The sequence below is a fragment of the Lutjanus erythropterus genome, chromosome 3, assembly GCF_056507025.1.
Source record: "Lutjanus erythropterus isolate fLutEry1 chromosome 3, fLutEry1.hap2, whole genome shotgun sequence".
Classification (NCBI taxonomy): Eukaryota; Metazoa; Chordata; class Actinopteri; order Lutjaniformes; family Lutjanidae; genus Lutjanus; species Lutjanus erythropterus.
Window position 1 is genome coordinate 24,677,747 of NC_139319.1, and position 22,556 is coordinate 24,700,302.

A 22,556-nucleotide genomic window follows, 5' to 3' on the forward strand; every position below is an offset into this window, starting at 1 on the left:
TGAACTTGTCTCCTTTTGCAGTAGAAAGTAAACGGATTTATTCAATCTTTTGTTTCAAAATATGTCCTGTATAGCATGAAGAGGAAGAAATTGTTTAAGACTGTGACCTGTGTATAAAAATAAAACTCCAAATGGATACATAAGACTAGGCAGATTAGAATAAGAGGCTTTACCCATGTTTCCACCACAGGAACTTTCCCTGGGGACAAGGACCAGGGTCTAAATTAAGTTCCAGGGACATTGGGAGGTAGTACTTTCCAAAAGTACAGGAAGGTTGGGGGTGGGGCTCGCAACACTGAACAAGTTCTCGCAGCATTTTATTTCTGATACCATTTTTAAAAATCTTCAACTGCAAACCAGTTTGTTTGTTGTTCACGGTGCTTTGACACATCAACATGGAGTTACAGAAAGAAGTATAAAACAGATCTTATTGAGCGTTAGACTAATGCTGAGGATGAAATCCAGCAGGAAATGCTGAGTGTCGTTACAGTGTCACAAAAGTAGACTAACGAAGCCTGACGGTTGCTTTAAAAGAAGTTGTCTTTGTTGTTGTATAGTCGCACTCAAAAATGAGGTGTAGAAATTGCTTTTTCATACATCAATTGACTAATTTACCTAATATTTGCTTGTCACACAAAAACCGGCTGAAGGAATCTTTAGGAAGTAGTTCCTGGGACTAAAAGTTGCTCACTTTAGCCAAGACATTGTGTTTGTCTTGGTCAAGTGGAGAATCAGGATTTAATATCCCTCTGCCTTGAATATAGTGTGACATGACAGTTTGAGAAATACTCAACTAGATCCAGCATTAGGACTGACTGGGACAGTGTGTGTACAGGCTACACCCTGGCATGTACCCAAAGGCCTACTTAATTTTTCTTAATTAGAAGAAAATTACCTCTAAATGTAAAAGTAACCCACTGTGACCACAGACATGACATTTTCTAAAGGCTAATTATTTATTTTGAAATATAATGTTAAAATAAAGACAATTTATAGCAGCAGTGAAAGGTTGGATCCTGTGGAGAGAAACAGAGTCCAGTTTGTCATGGAGTTAACACCTCTGAGTCCCCAGAGAGACATTGTACTCTGTTTTGGACAGAATGTTTCACAGAGGCCAGGTCTGGATCATGCAGGGTCAATTACAGCTGCTGTTACAGCCATAATTCAATAACAACACACACAACTCCATAAACACACACACACATACGGGCAAGCAGCAATCATTTTTATTTGGACTTGCAGACACATAAATACATATTTACACAGGCATACAGATGTTTCAGGTTATTTGCATAATATAAAACCCTTTCTCACTCTTACTTTCAGTCTCACACACACACACACACAAACACACACATTTGTTCCCAGTAAAAGTGATCTTTACCTGCTGTCAACACAGCAGAGAGGAAGCCTGGAGCTGCGTTCTTTCCAGAGGAGCCTATCAATCATTCTGCTGCCATGAGGACGGCCTGCGGTTGGCTCACATTATGATGTTCCAAGTCCCAGAATACTGAAGTTTCCCTGGTAACCACTTAGCGATTGACAGGTTAGTGTTCGATAGGAAAACTTTAATAGGGGCAGAGAGGAAAGGAGACATGATATGCTGTTAATGCTGCAACTGATGAGTCAGTTCTTTAAGAAGGCCATATTATGTTTGTTGGGTTTTTGCCTTTTCTGTAGTTGTTTAGTTGTAAGTGTTATAGCTTTTTCTGCATATAAAATATCTGCAAAGTTACAAAAACCCAGTTCACAGCAAAGGGAGCTGTTCTCTCCTAAAGAAAACACTCCTGAACTGCCTGATAAACCTACTTTGTAATCCAGCCTTTGTTCCGTTATGTGGTGATATCACATTGAAACACATTTTGATAATGTGCAGACAGTTTGGAACATATTTTGTAATGGACTTGGGGTCAAAAAGAGACACCAAAGAAACTAAGGAAAAACAAAAGAATTTGGTTATAATAAACATCTGCGTAAAGTCTCACTATCATTGAACTGGCCAGATGTGGTCTCTGTAAGAAGTTCCCACAGTACTAAATTCTACTTTGTTTTGTTTCCTTGAGTGACAGCAACTAAAACAGTAAGACAGACACTTACAGTAACAGTAAGTGTTTTAGACAGAAGGTGAATAGAGGTGCTGCAGCTGTGGACAGTATGAGAAATATTTTTTGAACATGAAATCACATCAACTTATTCTAGTGGAAACCCAAAATAAAAGTATTCCTTGAGCTTGAAAATGAATATAATATGGCCACTTCAAAGAAGGATGATGACATTCCATATTTTACTTTTGTTCAAATCAACAAATCCAATGAAAAGACAAAACTAACAATGAATTGCTTCTAATTAGTATTGTCTGTGTGGCCAAAGCCTGATATAGCCTGATATTCCTCTGTGCCAGACCTCCATTGTTGTCTAGAAACTATTAAAAACACATCAGTGAGCCACACTTTTACACTGGGTGGGCCTGTAATTAATTTTGAGTCAATCCAGCATGACTCCTGCTGCTGTGTAGGCTTAGATCTGAGTGCCACTGATAGAGAGCATGGAGGACAGAGAGTAGTGAGACATCAACTAATGCAATATATATGACAATAAGAAATATACCACATAGGACCAGTTTATTTAGCAACTTAATGTCCCAGTGGTTTCAGCAAATTATTTTACCTTTTAGCAAAATGAAAGTATGTTTTTCTTTTTTAAGATTATTTTTTGTGGCTTTTTTGTCTTTATTCAGATGGGACAGTTGAAGATATGACAGGAAAGGGGGAGAGAGAGGGGGGATGAAAAGCAACAAATGTGCTGCAGGTGGGGATTGAACCAGCAGCCGCTGCAGAGGACTGATAGCCTCAACAAACAGTGCACACACCCTACCAGCTGACCCATAGGGGTACCAGAAAGTATGTATTTCTAACCTATTTTTAAAGATTAATGTCTCCAGTAGCAGCAAATGGACTTGTGGCCACAGACAGGGTATCTAGGGTAGCCACAAAGTGTAGGTTTAACTAAACTTTGAATCAGGACAGTCACTTAGCTTTATATTAGCTTAAAATAAGGATAACTTATTGTGATGTATCAAATTTGACACATTAATAAGAATAAACTATTGTACAAAAAAACTTTTCACCTGTTGAATTTTATTATTTGATGCTTGGCTTTCTTTTCATTAGAACAAACAAAAGCAGCACAAATGTCTGTCATTTTCTACTATTAGAATGGGTCAGGACACCTCTGCAAGATGGCAGTGCCAGGGTCATAGCTGACAAGCCCACAGCATCAACTGTATATATATATATATATATATATATATATATATATGGTCAGCTCCTGAGACCTTGATGGGCTCCTTTGCCAACACCAGGGTCTCCCAGAGTGATCTGAGCTAAAGCCTTGATGCTTTTGGTCTTAAAATGTGAGAAACACCAACATAAACTCTTTAACCTTCCTTTAAGTGGTGATTTTATGTGAATGTGAGTCCAAATTTTATCCACTTTCCACTAAACTGTTACAAAATTTAGCAAGAGAAAAGCACAGTTGCATTGCCTATGACTTCCTCGGTGTGTTTGGATTTGTTGACATGATTGGTTGCACCTCTGTGACCTCCCCAGTCTTTGACCTCTCCCTGCAGCCTTTCTTTATCTGGTGTCAAAGGTCAACAGTCAGCAGTCAGCGCTGTCTGTCACAGGCCAGACGGTGGTCACACAGACCACAGCCTGAAACCACTAAACCTCCAGCTAAAACAAACACTATCACCACTGGCCGCTGTGCAGTTTTTAGTGTTGTGTGTGTGAAAAAGGTCATTAATTGCAAACAACTGAACACAACCTGGAGTCCCGGGGAGACTCCTAAAATGTTCCTACTTTTAAATGTGTGACACACAATAGAGAAAGTGTCCCAGACACGTAAATATCACAAGAGTTTGACTAAGACGCTGTTTTCCTTGTAATAGTGCCAGATCCCAGGCTCTGTTTACTCACTCTGATGGTAAGATTCCCTTTTGTCTGGCTGAGAGACAAAAATTCCCACACACACACACACATTAAGCATGAGAGGGCATAGGGGCACTTCTTCTTTTTACCTGTTTCTAATTAGTAACTCTCAGAAGTTTGTGAGTCATCCAAGACGAGAGAGTCACAACGCTGTTTGCATAATGCCCCTCACCTGCACAACCGCAGGTAGACACATGTATAGAAACACACGCACGCAGTAGTTTCTGATATAAAGATGATGATAAGATTAAATGGAACTCAGTTAAAGTAGTTCAGACATGTCCTGGTGACAATACTTTCTCTTTGAGGTCAGTCAAGTTCTGCCACAAGGCATTTCTTACACATTAAAACAGTAACAAAAGAAATCGTTTGATGACATTGTAAAGTAGCGTGAGATTCTGGGAGTTGTTATCTTTTATCTTTACCTTTTTATCTGTTATCATGTTCATGGACGAGGAGATATTCAAATTTTATTCACATTATATTTAGTCACATTCACAGACTTCCCTCCTCATATATCTCATTATAGGAACTAGGTAGCAGCAGCTAACAGGAAATAAACTATAACCTTGGAAAAATAATGGATTTCTTTACATTTGACCATTGTTGGAAATATTTGGGATAATGTACACAACTTAACAAAAATATTACATATGTCTAGTGGTTTTAGACATTTGAATGCAGAAATATTACACATCATAGCGTTAAGTGTATGCTATATTTTTGATTTTTTTATATGATAAGTCGGCTGAAGTGAGGACAGGAAGGGAGGAGAGGAAGGACGAGACGACACAACACAAGAACCCCAAGAGGGCAAAAGAAGATGAAAAGCCCCAGCACGTGGGGCAAAAACTCAACCAACCTAGGCACCACCAATATTTAGAATATTTTCTCCACTTTACTCTGTCATCAGACAACCTTTTCTGACAACACACTGTGATCATATAAGGCAAATTTCTTTCTATCCAAAGACACCAGACTCCATTTCCAGAATCGTTCACTTTAAATAGCAAAACACAGAACTGATAAAAGCAGCAATAGACTCCTGTATTCTAGGAGGTGACAAAAATATTTTTGCTAAAGGAGTCTAGCTGCTTTGGAGAGAGAGTGATATAACAGCGTTTCCCATCAGAAAAGGCTGTCTGACCCAAGCTAAAGCTGTGAAAACATTCTTAATATAGGGTACAATAAATATCTTTTTGGGGTTTTTTTTGGGTGGCTAAAATATGTTTTGCTGCTGACCCTGTCCACATCAGTGCATGACTTAGCTTCATACACTGCTACAACTGCTGCTTCTCTGAACTGGTGGTGTGCTGACTCTCATCTACTGTAGATAATACACTGACTACCTCACTCAAAAAACCCAAACTATCCCTTTAAAGGCAATGTTGGGCATGAAGCATTGAAACTGTGTGGTCCCTTAAGAACAGGCATATGACGTCCATTGGACTCTGAGCAGACTGGTCCCAGAGGAGGCCAATAAAACAAGTGAAATCAAATAAGACTGCTGCTGTCATTGAACTTGGTGGCTCAGATCATCATAACTGATGATATACTTGCAGTGAGGACAGAAATAAAATTAAATAGGGGAACTAAAATCTGTGTGCAGACAGTGAGTAAGCACGCAAGAGACATTCTCAATCACACTCATGCACACTGACACGCTTGGAAAAACTTTGCAACTTCAACTTTGGATATATTCATGTTTGAACTTTATACAAATTGATCCATTTATACAAAGTCCCTGAACTTACTGGCATTATAAACCTTTTCAAGAAAAAAAAACAGAAAATGGATCAAATCAAAGAATAAGGTTGGTTCTACTCTATATTTTTCTTATTGTCAATAAATCTAATTAAAATATCACCACTAACAATGTGTTAGTTCCTCTCTCAATACTTTCCAACGTCCATATCTGGTCTGTGGCTTATAAACCTAAACCCCATTTGTTCTTTTATTAACTGTTCCCAAATGCATAGTTCTATTTTTAAGAATGACAAAGAATTTCCTCAAACTGCTGGGTACTGTTACTGCTACTGTTTTCTTGCAAAAGAAACTCAAACAGAAATTAATACATAATTTCCTGGGGACTATTTTTAGCTGCAGATTAATTTGCATCAGGTGCTCTATTGAGTATTTACAGCGGCAGGACCATGTTTGTAAAGGTTTGACTCAAAATAAACTACAGTGCCCATGTTTGTGGTGATAAAGGAACACATCATCTAATGCAAAAGAGTGGCTCATCGATATTTGTAATAGTTTTCACAATACAACAACACTGAAGGCCTGTGGCACAGAGAAATAAACTGTATCATATATAATATAATATAGTAATGTGTGTGCTGATAGGAGGAATTATATGGCCCCCAAAGGGCTGCTGGGAAATTTTGTTTTTCCATGCAATCTGTTCTTGGAAACATACACTGTACCCACACATATCATGTACTCTGGGGAGAAACATCACTCCTAAAATGTCTGCACAGGCTGTTGCTGCTGAGCTCTGAGTGAGCAACATATGTTGTGTCTGCTAACTGTGTGTTGTGTGTGCATGTCTGTCTTCAAAGGTCTTGCTTAAGTATTTCAATGTGACTGACTGAAAGAAATAGTTTGGATTTGTTTTTAAGTGGGATTGTCCACGTAGTCAGTGTGTTACTTACCAGAGTACCAGCATGGAAGCCAAGCTATGTACACTGCTGCAGACAGAATCAGCAGCAAACTACATTTTAGCCACTTAAAAGAGCAATATGCAGCAATTGTGTGTGCAAAAATAAGTACTGCAGTCCAAATAGCAAGATGGAGTCACAGACTGTATATTAAATAGGCTGAAATACTTAACTTAATGTACATTCTGTGGTTTAAGTGAGTTGTTTTCCCCTGCCTCCTCCTCCTCATACTCAGGGAAGCTCTGCAGGCTGCAGGAGGTCTGCAGGAGTGAGGACGTGTGCAACATTGTAAAGTGACAGTGACTGTTGATTGTTAATGATTGTTGTTCCAGCCCGGTATAGAAATTTCAAAGGAGGACACCATGACTGCAGTGTTGATGTCAGAGAAGTGAGTCTTTCAGCTTAACATGTTTTGTTGATCTCTGATGACATATCTTCATTTTATGATTTATAAAAGTCAGTATATCACAGATTTTGCCCTTAAAAAAGAGCCATCTAGTGAAATCAATATTAGTGTACACTATATTTAGAATATTTTCTTGCTTTACTGTGCCATCAGACAGCCTTTTCCAGTGGGAAACTGCCATTATGTAAGCTGGTACTCCTGCTGCTTTTCTAAACTGGGAGAGTGTTGACCACCATCTCCTATTTGTATTACACTGACTGTGGATGAGTACCTCATACAACCCCACTTCAAAAAATCAAAATTATCTCTTTAAGGATGTATAAGTGTGTGTGTGTGTGTGTGTGTGTGTGTGTGTGTGTGTGTGTGTGTGTGTGTGTGTGTGTGTGCGTGCGTGCGTGCAGTCTGGGGTTTATGAGTTATTGCACTGCATACTCATCAGGGAGTGAGAGGAATGTAATCTGAACGAACAGCTAGGGGCCACTTCATGACCAAGTCAAGTGTAACAGCCTCCACCCACCACACCTCTGCACACACACACGCACACACACACGCACACACACACACACACACACACACACACACACACACACACACACACACCTGCAGGACCCGAGGACCACAGGACCCAATGATATACTATAAGTGCAGTAAATTCACAGACTTAACAGACACACAGGTAAACTGTCCCTGGATACTAATCCTGTGCAGGTGTGTGTATGGGAGAGTACATACATGAAAGTGCAATGGTGTTTCATTATGTGGATTTAGAGTATATAAAGTCTAATAATCTATATGCCATGCAGTGAATTGACTCCCAGCACTCGCTATAAAATAAAATACGTAGACATGAAAGTGCCCCGTTTACTTTTTATGGCCATGGAAGGAACCAGATGGGGGGTTAGTATACATCTTTAAACCCAGTTTAAGAATGGATTTCCCCCAAATCATTATGAGACACTGAATGAAAGACAAGAGAAGAAACGAAAATTATAGTGCATTGCTGTCCCAGTGGATGAGCTCATCAGTCATGACAGAGTCACTAAAGCTTATAAATCACAGCTTAAATATCATCACAATGCTCCTCTGTGGGAGTTTTACTACTCTGTAAAGGGATTATATGTTTAATGGCTCAGTTTTTTAAAGATAACTTCCTTTCTCTCTGAGCAGATGTCAAGGTACAGACAGAGAGAGAAAATAGAACGCCTGAGCACTTCACCCTCCTGTAGTCATAACATCACTTCTGTCTTCACACACCAGTGGTCTCAGTTTTCTGCTGCCAGGCTGCATCAGATTTCTTATCTAGGTTTGTCTTCCTCTACAGCAAACACAAGCAAGGCAAAACATGCATTTATTATTGTGTGATACTGGCGAGTACAGAGCTTAACACTGAATGGGACTTTGTTGAAATATGAAATATTATATTTTGACTCTTTTTGAACTGTGGGAAGACCTGCTTCCTTTACCAGAGGCATAACTTTAACAGGCTTAGACTGGTCAGAGCAAAATAGAGTGTCACCAAATATGGTGAAGAAAAAACAGCAATCCCACGATGTAAAAACACTCTATTACCAGTAGACAGCAGATAAGTCAGATAAGATTAAATTTATACAGTCAGTGTTAAATTACATGTTATTATAAGATTGGAAAAATATTAGAGATGCAAGTTGAGTTGGAGCTAATTAAGCTAAATAAGATTAAGTGGTAGTGGAGTAGTGGAGATAAAGTTAGGTAAAGTATAGTGAGGTCAAGTATTAACAGTATAGTATATAACGGTCAGTATTCCTAAGGGACATTTTGTTCAGAGGCGGTAGTGAAATGAACAGAGACAATAAAAACCAGCAATGAATAAAACAGCCGCAATGATTATGAAACATCATGGTTACTTATCATTAAAACCATCTTGAGAGAGCAACAAGTAGAAATAGAAGCTGTGTCTCATTTGCAGCTGGTAATAGGGTCAAATAACATTTTGCAATAGGTATTCAAGTGGTATTTACTTCAGATACCTAAATACCTAAATTGTATTTAAATAAAAGTCCATAACTATTAGTGGCAACATTAGGCAAGAAAAAGAACTAATTATGTAGAACGATCACTTTCAAACTGTTACATTGTGGAATTTTAGTATTATTGATGCATTAACAAGTAAGCAACAGTTTAGACTTGTAGTTTGTCGCAGTGGAGACAATTTCAAATAGTCTGTATTTGTGGCCAAGTACAAGTACCTCAAAATTGTACTTAAGTACAGCATTTTTCACCTCTGACATTTTGTTTAAAAAAATATCTCTAACCTGCTTCTAGTGAGGTAAAACCACCCAGATAGAAGCAAATTAATTTTGCTGTATAAATATTGCTGGGTGCTCAATATATTCTTCCTTGACCCATTATAGAGTATCATTTACACCCTGTCCCCATGTGGTGTAAAGTCACAAGTACATTTAGCAACTCAAGAAATTAACAATTCTGAGGCACTTGTGCTGGAGAATTTCCCTGTTATGCTACTTTATTCCTTCTGTCCACCACATTTCAGAAAGAAATACTGTGCATTCTCTTTACGTTTACATTTAACGTTTCAACTTTGGTTACTAGTTAATTTTCAGATAAAGATTCTACATTTTTAAAATTAATTTATAAATATGATCCTTTATTAGCAATTAAAATACCTAGCAGTAAACAAAGCAGTTTAGCTCCACCTTCCTTGATCAGTTACAACTTTAAAGTACTGCTTAATACATGAATATTAATGATCCAGTAACATGTTTCTGTATAGTAGCACTCACAGGGGTTATTCTGCATAATAAGTACTTTTACTTCTAATACTTTAAGAACATTTTGTTGCTATTACTTCTTCCGCCAATGCCAATTGACGAAATATCATAATTCCTATGTTTAAGGGGCTTTTCTGTTATTGGAAACAGATGCAATTGTAAAAGAAAAAGAAAAGAAAAATCTACATAAACTGAAGAATTGTAATTTTGTTAACAATATATAGGATATATACAGATACCTAACTTGAAAATGAAATATAATCAATAAATAAATGTAGTTTAAAAAATAACCCAAATACAGTGAGAACTACATAAACATTGCAGTATCAGCCTCCATGTAAATTAGTTTCTATATTTTTTCTATATTTTAATATTTGTTATATCTTCAGACAATCTAACCAACCAATCAGACGAGGGAAAACGTCAAAAATATCGCTATACAACCTTGTTGTGTAATGATAAAAAAACAATCTCCTCGTGTCCTTGCATGTTCTCGCTGTGTGCAGCAGCAGCGCCCTCTGCTGTCAGAACTATTCGTCACAGCAGATACGTCATCCCGCCGGTGCTCTTTTCCTATTGGCCGCTTTGGGCCATGTGACCAAAACAGAATCATGGCTGCCTCCGCTGCAGTCCGGTCCAGCATGGGGCTGACTTTGAGACTTTCTCGAGTTATCCCGGACTGTAGCACATGTCCTCTGAACAGGTTAAAGAGCTGTATGAGCAGTGGGGCTAATTCTCAAAGGAAGGGTTCGTTTGACAGCTTCAGGACGATAAACCGACACTTACAGACGAGTATAGGTGAGTGCGCAGCTTGCTAACACCTTTAGCCTTAATCAGAGGCTGGCTCTCCTCTCCGGACTGTTTGTTTGCGATAAGTTGTTGTAAGTTATCTCTTTACGCCAGCGTTTATGTTATTGTCCGTGCAGGAAAGTCTGGTTCGCGTGTGATGGACGGATATCAGAGGTTATTAGAGTCTAAAGTCCGCTCAATAACACTTGTGTAACTTCAACAATTCTCAGATTGCCTTATGAAACTTTGTGCAACAAGTCAAACATTCTTCGATCTGGTGCTGCCAGGAGGTGCTGGTGTCACCACACACAGAAGAAACACTCACAGTGTTATTTCTGCCTCTGTTTTCGAAGGTCTTTACCACAGTGAGGAGGGGGGCTCCAATGCCGAGGACCCAGACGATGTGTAAGTTTATTAGGGGCTTTTATTTTGAAGTGTCCTCAGGATATGGTGTTCTTAGTTGTTGTTAACCTTTATACTTTAAATAACAGCTAACCTGCTGCTACAACGATCACTGACAAACATTAAAAACAGCTAAGTTCAAGTCAGTGAAAGCTGTATGTAACATTTAGGCAAAGGTAGCTTTTTTGCCAAGTCATGCTGAACATGCGATTTTTTTTTCCACATCATGAACATAGACTAGGAATTGTTTTTTACACCACATCATGATGAGTAGGAGGGAGGAACTCACACCAGTATAGGAGAGGTGCTGACCATGAAAAAATTCAAGTTACACTTGTAACCCCGATGCAAAAATAATACCTTAATTAAAAATAAATAAATTGATTAACATAACAAATATATAAAAATTACTTTTGTACCTTGTGTACAACTGTGTTCTTTCACAACATTTTACATCGCATCAACTGTACCAATGATATAATGTGAGTTTGGTATCTTTAATGTGCAGGGGTCATGAATACCAACCTGATTTTTCTGGGTGGCAGTGCTGTTATAAAACATCAGCCTACACAGTATAAGGGATGCAGATAAATATCAGGGCAGCATGTAATTTAAATTCTTAGGCAAAATGCTCTATTTATGTCAGAGTATGTTTGTGAAATTTTCTGATGTAGTTTACTAGAAAAACTAAATGAATCATCATCAATCATCCATCTTTGCCTACTACATCTTAGCTTTTTTTTTACCCTCAGGTGTGCAGAAACTACAGACTATATAAACTTCTTTGTAAAATACGTGAATGTGAAATTGTTGATTATCTTAAAACAGTTAGTCCATCAAAATTATTTTAGTGGCTTGTGCTCTTGAATATAAGCAGTGTACTCAAGGTAAACCATCACATAAAAAGTGCCCACACACTGACAAAAGAAGAAGCAAAGAAAAATGTTAATGAAGTGAAAATCTGATCCAGTTATTTATCACATAAAAAAGTTGACCATGATGACAGTTTTTTTTTATTTTTAACACTATATTTTTTTGCATTGCAAAAGAAATACAAAAATTGACAGTGTGGGGATTTTTTCTTGTGTGATCAAAAATCTTTTTTGTAAATATATTTTAAGCATTAAAATAACAGAATGGTGAATTAAACTTTAAAATCTTTTATTTATGACTGTAAATAAAGCTAATTTCTTAACCGATTACTGTTTAGGGTGAATGTGGTTTACATAGATCGGTCTGGCCAGAGGATCCCAATTAAAGCCAAAGTGGGAGATAATGTCCTGTCTCTGGCTCACAAGCATGGAATTGACTTGGAAGGTGAGTATTTGCACAGTTAAAGCTTAAACAAATACTCCTGTTTAAATATTCCATTGAAGCATGGTGTTAAGACAGTTATTTCTCATTATTTGTGTTTGTTCATTTAGGAGCCTGTGAGGCTTCACTGGCCTGCTCAACCTGTCAGGTCTATGTGAGCGCCGCCCATTTTGACAAACTGCCAGAGCCTGATGAGAGGTAGGTCTGCCACAAAGCATACCTTCCTTAAAGGTCCAGTGTGTAAGATTTATGTTTAAGGGTTTATTGGCAGAATATGTTGGAAGTGGAATAAGATATTCATAAGCATGTTTTCATCGGTGTATAATCACCTGAAAATAAGATTTGCTGTGTTTTTGTTACCTGTGAATGAGCTATTTAATATCTTTGGAAGGCATAGGTCCCATTCTACAGAGGCCACCATTCTACACTGCCATGTTTCTACTAGAGCTGCACAATATATCGTTTGAGCATCGTCATCGCAATGTACGTGTGCGCAGTTGCAGGTCCTGCGATGCAGGAGGCAAATGAACTAAACGTGTTTTCATCTAATTTCAAGGATACCTGACACACACTGTGTGCAGCGATCCACCAATCACAATCGTTCTTAATCAGTTTGCCAAAGCAGACCACGCCCCTGCATATGGAATGAGTCACAAGATCAGTGCAGGTTAATTGTCCTCAAGATGGCAGCAATGCAGCATAATATAAAGTGCTAGTCAAGTCATCTGGTGAAAATTCCTGTATTTTTTCATATCGCAATATATATCGCAGGGTTAAAAACATTTGCAATGTCAGTTTTTTCCAATATCATGCAGCCCTAGTTTCTACACCAACCCAGTACTGACAAACCGAACGCTGGCTCAAGATTCTGCCTTTTGCATTTTGCACAAGCACCGTAGTTTGTCCTTAGACACTTGGAAGGGGAGAGTGAAACTGTGTGTTTTGCAATCTGTAAGCTAGATGCCACTAAATTCTACACACTGGTCCTTTAAACAGAACATTTGAATTTCCACAAATATATTGCAACGGGGTTAAAGGGAGATCACTGTAAATGTTGACACATATCTTGGCTCTCTAGGGAGGATGACATGCTGGACATGGCGCCCATGCTTCAGGAGAACTCCCGGCTGGGATGCCAGATCATTCTCACTCCAGAGCTTGACGGCATTGAGTTCACCTTGCCCAAAGTTACCAGGAACTTCTACGTGGATGGACATGTCCCCAAACCTCACTGAGAAGAGATGCAGATGATGAAGAGGGGGCTTGGAGGAAAATGAGAGGGTGTCTCTGTTCTGCCCCTTGAGTGAAGGGATGCGACCATGAAGAGATGCGCGGCTAAGATAGCAAAGTCCGCAGCAACTCCCAAGATGTCTTGCAGACTGACAAATTCCACAGTTAACCAATGACAGGGCCAGCCTGCAGATGAGATCAGGCAGACTCAGACACTATACAAGTGAAGGTCAAATTAATGGTTACTTCCAAGAAAGAAAACTGTGACGTTTTAACTGACAATCCATTTATTTATGTGGAACACTCTCAGGCCAGCATTGCATCACCATTCAATCTCACAAAATGTTCTTTGCTAAAACACCTGACAGTTTATGAAACATCACAGGGTAAGTTTTAACAAAGTTCATCTTTGTGCCGTTAAACGGAACATTCCTTGTTACAGCTCATATACGCACAAGTATCACAAGATGGTGTTCTTAAGTCATTTCTGCCAGTCCACACTGATTCACTTGTTAGATATTGTAGCATGTACTTTCATTTTTATGTACCATGTTCATTTGTAGGTGACGTGATGGCTTACCAGTAAGTACCCATATACTTAACCCTAAGTCATAAACCTCAAAATAGTCTTCTTCTGCAAGGTGCTGAAGCCTGACACAGAGGAAGCCGTGCAGTATAATGAAGTATATTTAAAAGATTAAATTTGCCACAAGCTAAAAGGTGGAATCTTGAATATGATATGTAACAAATCATAATTTAGACAGTTTTTTAGACTGAAACTTACATTTAATTCACTGTAAACATTTCAAAAGCCACCTTGGTGAATTGTGTTTCAGGTGTCTGATGGGAAATGCATGTTAAAGCACCTGGTGCCACTGATTAAAGCTTGATTAGTTGATCTGGTTCAGGTGTGCTCTGATCCAGATTAGGATGGAGGTGGAGAGATGCTGGTGGGGTTCAAGTTACCATGGAATGAGTTTACTACATCTACGCTTTACTTGTTCATTCTACTGTACCTGTCCAACTTACGCACAAATATAAGTGAATTGTGAATATTATGTCTTAGAAATTACAAATATTTAAAGTTGTGCAATAAAATCAGTTTTAAAAAGCTGTTTTTTGAAGACTTCTCATTATGCATCAACCATAAGTACACTAAGATGACAAAAATTAAGTTTGCATTATTTTTATTCAAACTTCAATAATTGGTAGTTACTTTCATAAGTGTCAGGCCTCCATTGTTAATCAAATTGCCTTCTTTACCTAGCAAATATCTAAACAGACATTCTTGTCGCAAAAATCACTTTGCACCAGCTAACAAGAGAAACCGGAACTTTCGTTCTCAAACAGGTGTAATCTAGCAAATCAAAAACACCCGCGGAGCTCCTGGTCCAAAACACCACCCGGTCATAGCAACCATCTCCATGGATTTGAGTTTCTAGTGAGTTGGCACACTTCATCAGTTAGCTCGTGATCGATATGGGAATCTAAGGTGAGCATCAACAGTAGTGCACAGCGATCACAGATTAATGGATTGACTTTATTTGGATTTGATCTCGATCCCATTGGGAACTGTTCTCCTCAGGCCCAAATTATATGAACGCGGTTAGCCATAGAGGCTATGGCAGGTCAAAAATAGACAAGTTGGCCTAAAAATACAAGGATCGGCGAACTTGCTGAGCGTTCGAGGCCAGATGTAGGATCATAGTTAATGGATCAGAACATGTGATCGTTTCAACTTAAATGCTGCCTGCAATGAGCTAGATCTGCTTAAAACTGTGAGCAGCTATGCTTCATAATCCCCATAAAGTTAGAACATCAAATCAACTAACCACCACTCTACATGTCAGGCCTAAATATTGGAGAATAAATGTGGAAGGATACACATGTACGTCATAATTTCAGTGTTTTTCATTCATAAGCGACCTGATTCTGCGCTCGCGACAGTCGAACTCAGACAACCGCCAAACTATTCGACGTTCTAGAACGCGAAGTGCTACATTTGTGTTCTGAAACTCATTCAAACCGCGACGTTTTGTTGTATTTCTGCCGGTGAGTTAAATATGGTTACATTTTAATAAAACAAGTTTCTTTCTTACAACAGGCAGCTTCATATCATACCTAAGTGTTCAAGAGAAATGACAACTCGACCTCGTTAGGCTTTTAAATGACCAAAAAAAATGAACGTTAGCTCTGTAGGCTAAAATAATTTCAAACATTTTGAGAGCACTATTGTGAAGTTCATGTTTTCGGCGAGTTTACAGTAGTGTCACCGTATACACAATTTGGAGACAAAATGTTAAACATTGCAATAGTCCTAGTTTATCTGCTGTCTTATGTACCTTATGTAGTTTATGTAACTCAATTGTAAGAGCTATGGATGTAATTATTGCTCAAACGATGTAATACTCTGTGTTGTACCAACATCTGAAAAACATTCAGCTTCTAGAATAGTGGTTGCCAACCTTTTTAGTTTATGACCCCTTAATATGAAGCAAATATTTACTTAACAAACTATTATTTTAGTCATAGATTAATCTCAATCATTTTTAACCCAAATTACTCAAGCTGATTGTCACCAAGTGCATGTCTGTAAATTGAGAGCAGCTCAATTAAAGAGTTGATTTTCCATCATACTGTTTTAGTGGCCTGAAGAGTTAACAACTATGAATTATGCATAGAGTATGCTGTTTTGTTAATGCTCATTATTATAATATGAAAGAATTTTGAAATTATATTACTGTAAATTTACAGACATAAAGCTGATGATATAAAGGTATAAGGATTGTATTTGGGATTGGTACAAGATTGAAAATAAACAATTGAAATAGGAAGGGAGAATTTTTCAAACTAAAGAAGAATACATTCAATAAAAACTGACAAAGATAAATAAATGTGTATATAATACGGAAATAAAGGAGAAAAGATTAATCTTCATCCAACAGATGTAAAAGCTATTAATATTTATGATGTATTTTTTATATTGTGTTTATGATTTATGATGCAGACACTGCCCCAACATGAACACAGGACAAAGGACACAAGCTGCCTTCATCCAGGGAAACCAGAGCACACTGGAGCACGATGCATCCCACTCAGCGCTGTTTTACCTTTTCCAAGAAGTTTCTAAGCTAGCCTCCCCCATCCACAACACTTTCCTGGACACAAATTCACCCTCCACATGGTTAAATGAGACCTCTAGGCAAGGACCTTTCATTGTTAAAAAAGAGGAAGAGGATACACATTCATTCCAAATCTCTAATAGTTCCTGTCAGCATGGTTTGCTGCTCATGTCGCCTTATAATCAGATGAAAAAAGTGAAGGAGGAAGGTCTTGGCAGCAAGGTCACAACTTTGATTGAGCCACATCCTGGATGCAACAGCCCCTGGAAAGTCCTGAGTCTGATCAATCTGCAGTGTGAGAAGCTGTTGCATCACAGTGATGTCAAGGAGTCAGGCCAAAGTTCACTGTCATCTACTACAGACTCAGACAAAACAGCAACTATAAGAGACCAGGGAGCTGGAGGCGATTGCACAAGTATCACATGCACTTTGAGACCATCTGAAATCCCAGCTTGTGTCAGCCCCGTGAAAGAAGTGAGAGTCTGCAATGGAGGAGCCAGCATTCATAAACCAGAGTGGTGTGTGAAAGACTCCAAAGTGGGCTGTTGTGCTCAGTCACAGGCTGCTCAAAAAACAGAGCTGGCAGAAGAAAATGCATCAGCAACCGAGAAAATGGAGTTCCATGTTGACAGACAGGTTGAGTGGAACCAGGAGTCTAGCAATGATTGTTTCTCTTCTGAACAGGATACATTGAATGCATCCTCCTCTGAAAGTGCTTTGTCACAAACACATATCCTCAGCGCATCCCTTAATACCCAGCTGACTGTTATTTCAAATGAAGATGCAAGTGTAGCTCTGTCAAAGCCAGCACTAACACTAGACCACAATGCAAACCTTACTGTGCTTACAAAGCCTCCATGTGACACCCAGCTGTGCCCTATGAGCTCTATCCTGCCTTCTTCACAATCAGCACTCTTATTTGGCACTACACAGACATGTCACTCAATCTCAAAACAAGATGACAGAATCACTGCAAGTAAACCAGAGTATACACATACTCCCACAGAGGAAAAGTCCTCTCCAGTTTCACAACTGAAATCCTCAAGTTATGATGGAGAAACAAACCCCTCACCTTCTGCTGCATCAAAACCAGAACCCGGGCCAGTGCAAACCAAGGAAACTGCTCCTCCGTCTACTCAGCAGTGGAGAGCCAAGACTCCTAGAAAACAGCCCCATCCCAGCCGGAGTGCTGACATCCAAGACCCAGACTTCCAGGGAGTGACGTTCAGGATGGAGACAGAGCTGGATGACAGTAGGGAACAGTGCCGGCTCCTCATAACTTCAAAGTACAGGTAGCGATGGATTCATTGTATTTTTATATGAAAATTTAGAACTTGAACTTCCACACATCATTGGTGTCTGCTTGCCATCACAGCAAGGAGCTCTGCAAGACTGTGAGAAAACCAAGGCTGAGGGTTCGGACATCCCAGAAATCCCTCAAAACCAGCAGCTCGGATGAGGAGAGTGACCCAGTGACCAGTGTATCCAGTGAGTAACACTCAAGTATCTGCAAGGGCTGCACACTTCATCAAAATTTTATTGAAATCGCAATATGGCCAGTTTTCAAACTGCAGGAAGCACCATTTCAACATAAATATTGCTGTGGTGCAGAGATGCCTTAGCCTACGCATCATTATTGTGCACACTTAGGAAAACATCTTTGATCAGATCCCTGCAAAATTCATACTATAATCTCTTCAATATGTTTTTTAGTGAAAATGAGAAGAATGCCCTAGTATGTTGTCATTTTTACAGGCTTTCTAGCCCTCAATGTGTACCCCCTGTAATTTTAAAGAAAGAGAAGAAATCTCTAAAATATATACAAATCATGTTAAGTCAAGTAATTTTTTTACAGTATAGAGCCCAAAATGAATGTTTGTTTAATGGAGGAAATAAAAGTATAACCCCCAGTGAGAGCACCTAAAATACATGTGTAATAATTTATAGAGTTTCAGATATATGTTCAGAAATAAATACTGCAATGTTAAGTGCTTAACATGACTGCATCATCAGCATTACTCTATAGCTGAAATAATGTCATTGGAGGTATGTTTTTGCATGAAGTGCTCATTTTCACCACTAGAGGACGCCACCACATCAAAATGTGTGACTTGACAGTATCATTCAGGACAGGTGGTGTACATATAATGTAAACATCCTGTGGCCATAATGTGTGTCAAATTGTTCCCTGGATATTATGTTACTATTTCACTGTATTTCCAGTGGCAGCAGAATCAAAATTTCTCTCAGTGATTAACATTTGTCCTTCCTGACACATTTTAAATAAAAAAAAAACTTCTCCAAAGACCTTTTCACAGCAGCAATACTGATATGAATTAGTGGCAGTGTAAACACAGGCATTACCTATGATATTAAGGTCCTGTTCCATTTAATGTAACAGAACCTTTCCAGTGAGCCAACGTGCACAACAGCAGCACCCTGACTGTTTAAACTGAATACAACAGAACTTAAGTTAGTATCACTGGTAACACTTGTGGTTACCCGACATTTCATGTCAAAATGACTGCTGTGAAAAAGGTCTATTTGAAATTTGCATACACTTCTCCTTTGATCAAAAAGGGAACATGAGCAAGTTCAGAGACCAGATAACCAAGACTCTTATCTATCGCACCACCCAGATATACAGACTTGTTCTGTAATGTTAGTTAACAGGGAAATGCAACATAGATGTAACAGTGAACTTCTACATTTAATATACATAAGAAGTATATATGTAGATCTTTTACAAATGAGAATGTCTTCCATTTCACCCAATAATAGTTATTGTTTTTAGTCATTTTTTTTGTCCGTTACAAAAGTCATCAGCACAACATCAAAAATACATTCCAGGTCAGGTTAATCTAATCTCTGGCAAATTTATGAATATTATGATATAATTACATCATAAATACTGCCTTTATTTGAAAAGAGATTTTGAAATACGCTCACTTCAGAATGACTCTAACACTATTTCTTTTCTGTTTCACAAGAGGGTAAAGTCTGTGCATCATGCTGCACCAGGAAGACCCCCATGTGGAGGGATGCAGAGGACGGGACCCCACTCTGTAATGCTTGTGGAATAAGGTAGCTCATACTAACACTGCTGGCTGTTAAAAGCACAAACATGAAGCTGTGTACAAGTGCTGATCTATTAGATCTCTATGGGAACATTAAAGCCGCCCAATTTAACAATATTTCATCTTAACTTATAAGGTGACATGCAACAATATATATTTTCTACAGAGTTTGATCTTAAGCATTGTTAAGCTAAAGATTTAACAGTTGCTAACTATTAAGCTACGCAGTTTTCAAGACCCAAAAGCAAGACTTAGAAAAAGGCTTAACACAAAGTTCAAAAGCATATTTATTCATAAAACGAGAGCTGAGGTTTAAGTGCAGATCAGGCAGGGCAGACAGGTTGAGCTGGCTGACAACCAATAGACAGACTGGAGTGACGCTGGACGAGGCAGGCAGGCAGATTTCACAGGTGAGTAGTGGACCTGAGGCACAGGGAAACACAGGTTAGGCTGGATTCAAACTGACATGAGAATAAACTAGACAGAGCAACAAATTTAGCCACAGCATCTGCACCACATAGGTGAACCGAACAATCTGGCAAAGACTCATGTGAGGAGCCGGGGCATTTAAAGCCTGGTCACATTTACAAGAAGCAAACGTCTTTGCTGTTGGTCAAAGCTGTGACTCAATCTCCTCGAAATTCACAAGCGTCTCAGCCGGCACATACATCTGAGCAGCCCATTCAGGTACTTTGCTCCTGCATCTTGATATCGCCCCTTTTTGCTTGAAAACAACCACTCTCATTTGACTTTGACTCTCATAAGGTGAACAATCATGCTGTCTTTGCCAATCAACATTCAGCTCCATTACATAGAACAAAATAAAGAAGTAGGGGTTGGTGAGTGTCTGTCACTTTTTAAGACGCTGTTTTGCTGTTTTAGTTGTCTGTCCGCTGTGGCATTTCAGTTAACTAATTACATTGCTAACATTAACGAGCATGAAAATGACACTAGTCTTCTCTATTTGGCGCCGGCACTTTAAGATGGTTTGTTTTCACCCGAAATGCAGCATGGTCAAAGGAAGTGACGTGTAGCTGCTCTTATCTGTATGCCGGATGCCCCGCTTATTTCAAACAATGAAAGTGGAGTACGCCTTCCTCAACCACATGGCTGATACAATCACAAACAAATCAAGGAAGACTGATCAGACAGAGAACTGATGAATGACATTCAGACTGACATAAAATCATATTCTGAACATTACTGTCCACACTGACTATTATTTCTCAGCTAGGAAAGCTAGCATGGCTTTTGCCCTGTAGGCTGACGTTTGTTTTGTCAGCTGAAAATTACTTGGTTGCAGCTGCATTCAAATAGTTTTCCTGAGCCTCACCGTTATGTGTTAAGCAGTGCACTGGTGAACTGAAACAGAGCAGACCCACAGAGACAGACAGACAGGAGACCAACAAGAGACACAGGGGAGGGGGGAAACCGCAGAAAACACTGGGAATGAGGGAGAGGCACAGCTGGACCATGACAGTAACAACGAACAACGGATAGTCCAGAAGATTTATTATGCATATGGATGATGATTTGCCTATAAAGTTAATTATCATGGACAAATGATATTTTGTGGAAAAATAGCTCCAAAATGTATAACATAAAAATTGGCTGTATATAATTTTATCCAGCTGCGTTTTGGTTTTCCTGACAAGTTTTTTTTTTCCATTTCAACAAGTCATCAGTAACAATAATTCTATGATGTTTAAAAACAATTCTATAAAAATGCTAGTTACAAACTCGGGCATGCCAAAATGAACTAAGGTTTTCAAGCATAACACTTCAACAGCTTTGCTATTGGTTCATTGTCATGATTGATTTTTATTAGTGGGAAGGTTAGAGTCAAACATGTTTTACTTCTCCACAGTTTTTGAAGTGTCAAAAAGAGCTTGCAAAGGTTTACTAAAGAAAAAGCATTTATAATTTGTACTCATAGGTGTCTAAATAAATGTTACAAAAACTTAACTTCTTGCAAGAGATACATGCTGCACCTTTGCAACAATTAATCTGAGGATGACTATAGGAAGCACTTTGTGTTAATGTGTTGGTTGTCTCATGTTTTTCATAATTTTACCTTGCAGAAATTAGCAACAATTTGCAGTTTGTGGAATGATGTTGAATCAGTGTCACAGTGATCCTAAACTGACAGCATTCATCATGATAGTTTAGTCATCTCTGTATTATTGTTCTGTCTTAACCTTTGAAGGTATAAGAAGTACAGAGTGCGCTGTGTCAACTGCTGGCACATCCCGAGGAAAGAGGGGAACTCCAACTCATGCTGCCTAAAGTGTGGAAACTTTGTGAGGCTGACCTCAGCTCAGCGTAAACACACCACCTAAAGAACGTACACAGAGCAAGCAGAGCAGGTTTTCATGTGACGGTTTTCGTGTTCACACACACACACACACACACACACACACACACACACACACACACACACACACACACACACACACACACACACTTGCACTCACCTTCACCAGTTCAAGACTACACTACACTCTTTGCTCCTGTAGTTCATCTGCATTTCACTACAGATGTGGACCCAAACATGGAGGAGCAGCACTGGCACCTTACATCTTAACTTGACTCAGAGTATTTAGATTAGTTTCACTGTTACAATGTTGTACCTCAGGCTGTATACATCAAAGAAAACATTAACAGGCTGCAAACCAAAGAAGAAAAACCCTGTAAAATTCTTAAAAGTACTTAAAGTAGAGGATAGTGTCTAAAAAAACAATCTATTTGTGCTACCTGCTAACCTGGATGTAGCATGTGCGTAGAACTGTCCTCTAT

The 22,556-nt window shown here is 38.8% G+C and overlaps 2 protein-coding genes across 2 annotated transcripts; both read left to right on the top strand.

Annotated features, from left to right (window-relative positions):
• Positions 1-10,414: 10,414 nt before the first annotated feature.
• On the top strand, positions 10,415-14,672 carry fdx2 (ferredoxin 2). The gene is made up of 5 exons (XM_084715546.1): positions 10,415-10,624; positions 10,969-11,020; positions 12,228-12,334; positions 12,442-12,529; positions 13,410-14,672. The coding sequence occupies exons 1-5, from the start codon at positions 10,438-10,440 to the stop codon at positions 13,564-13,566; spliced, it is 591 nt and encodes a 196-aa protein (XP_084571672.1). The 5' UTR covers positions 10,415-10,437; the 3' UTR covers positions 13,567-14,672.
• Positions 14,673-14,744: 72 nt separating this feature from the next.
• On the top strand, positions 14,745-22,159 carry zglp1 (zinc finger GATA like protein 1). The gene is made up of 5 exons (XM_084715545.1): positions 14,745-15,053; positions 16,569-17,975; positions 18,059-18,171; positions 19,674-19,767; positions 21,967-22,159. Exons 2-5 carry the CDS (start codon positions 16,582-16,584, stop codon positions 22,097-22,099), a joined length of 1,734 nt encoding a protein of 577 aa, XP_084571671.1. The 5' UTR covers positions 14,745-15,053; positions 16,569-16,581; the 3' UTR covers positions 22,100-22,159.
• The last annotated feature ends 397 nt before the right edge of the window (positions 22,160-22,556 follow it).

Excerpts from the sequence above, each read along its gene's own strand:
- zglp1 (XM_084715545.1), top strand. The coding sequence starts at position 16,582 with ATGAACACAGGACAAAGGACACAAGCTGCCTTCATCCAGGGAAACCAG. Across the intron at positions 18,172-19,673 it reads CCCAGTGACCAGTGTATCCA|AGGGTAAAGTCTGTGCATCA; the intron begins GTGAGTAACACT and ends CTGTTTCACAAG. Across the intron at positions 19,768-21,966 it reads TGTAATGCTTGTGGAATAAG|GTATAAGAAGTACAGAGTGC; the intron begins GTAGCTCATACT and ends TAACCTTTGAAG.
- fdx2 (XM_084715546.1), top strand. The coding sequence starts at position 10,438 with ATGGCTGCCTCCGCTGCAGTCCGGTCCAGCATGGGGCTGACTTTGAGA. Across the intron at positions 10,625-10,968 it reads ACACTTACAGACGAGTATAG|GTCTTTACCACAGTGAGGAG; the intron begins GTGAGTGCGCAG and ends CTGTTTTCGAAG. Across the intron at positions 12,335-12,441 it reads GCATGGAATTGACTTGGAAG|GAGCCTGTGAGGCTTCACTG; the intron begins GTGAGTATTTGC and ends TTGTTCATTTAG.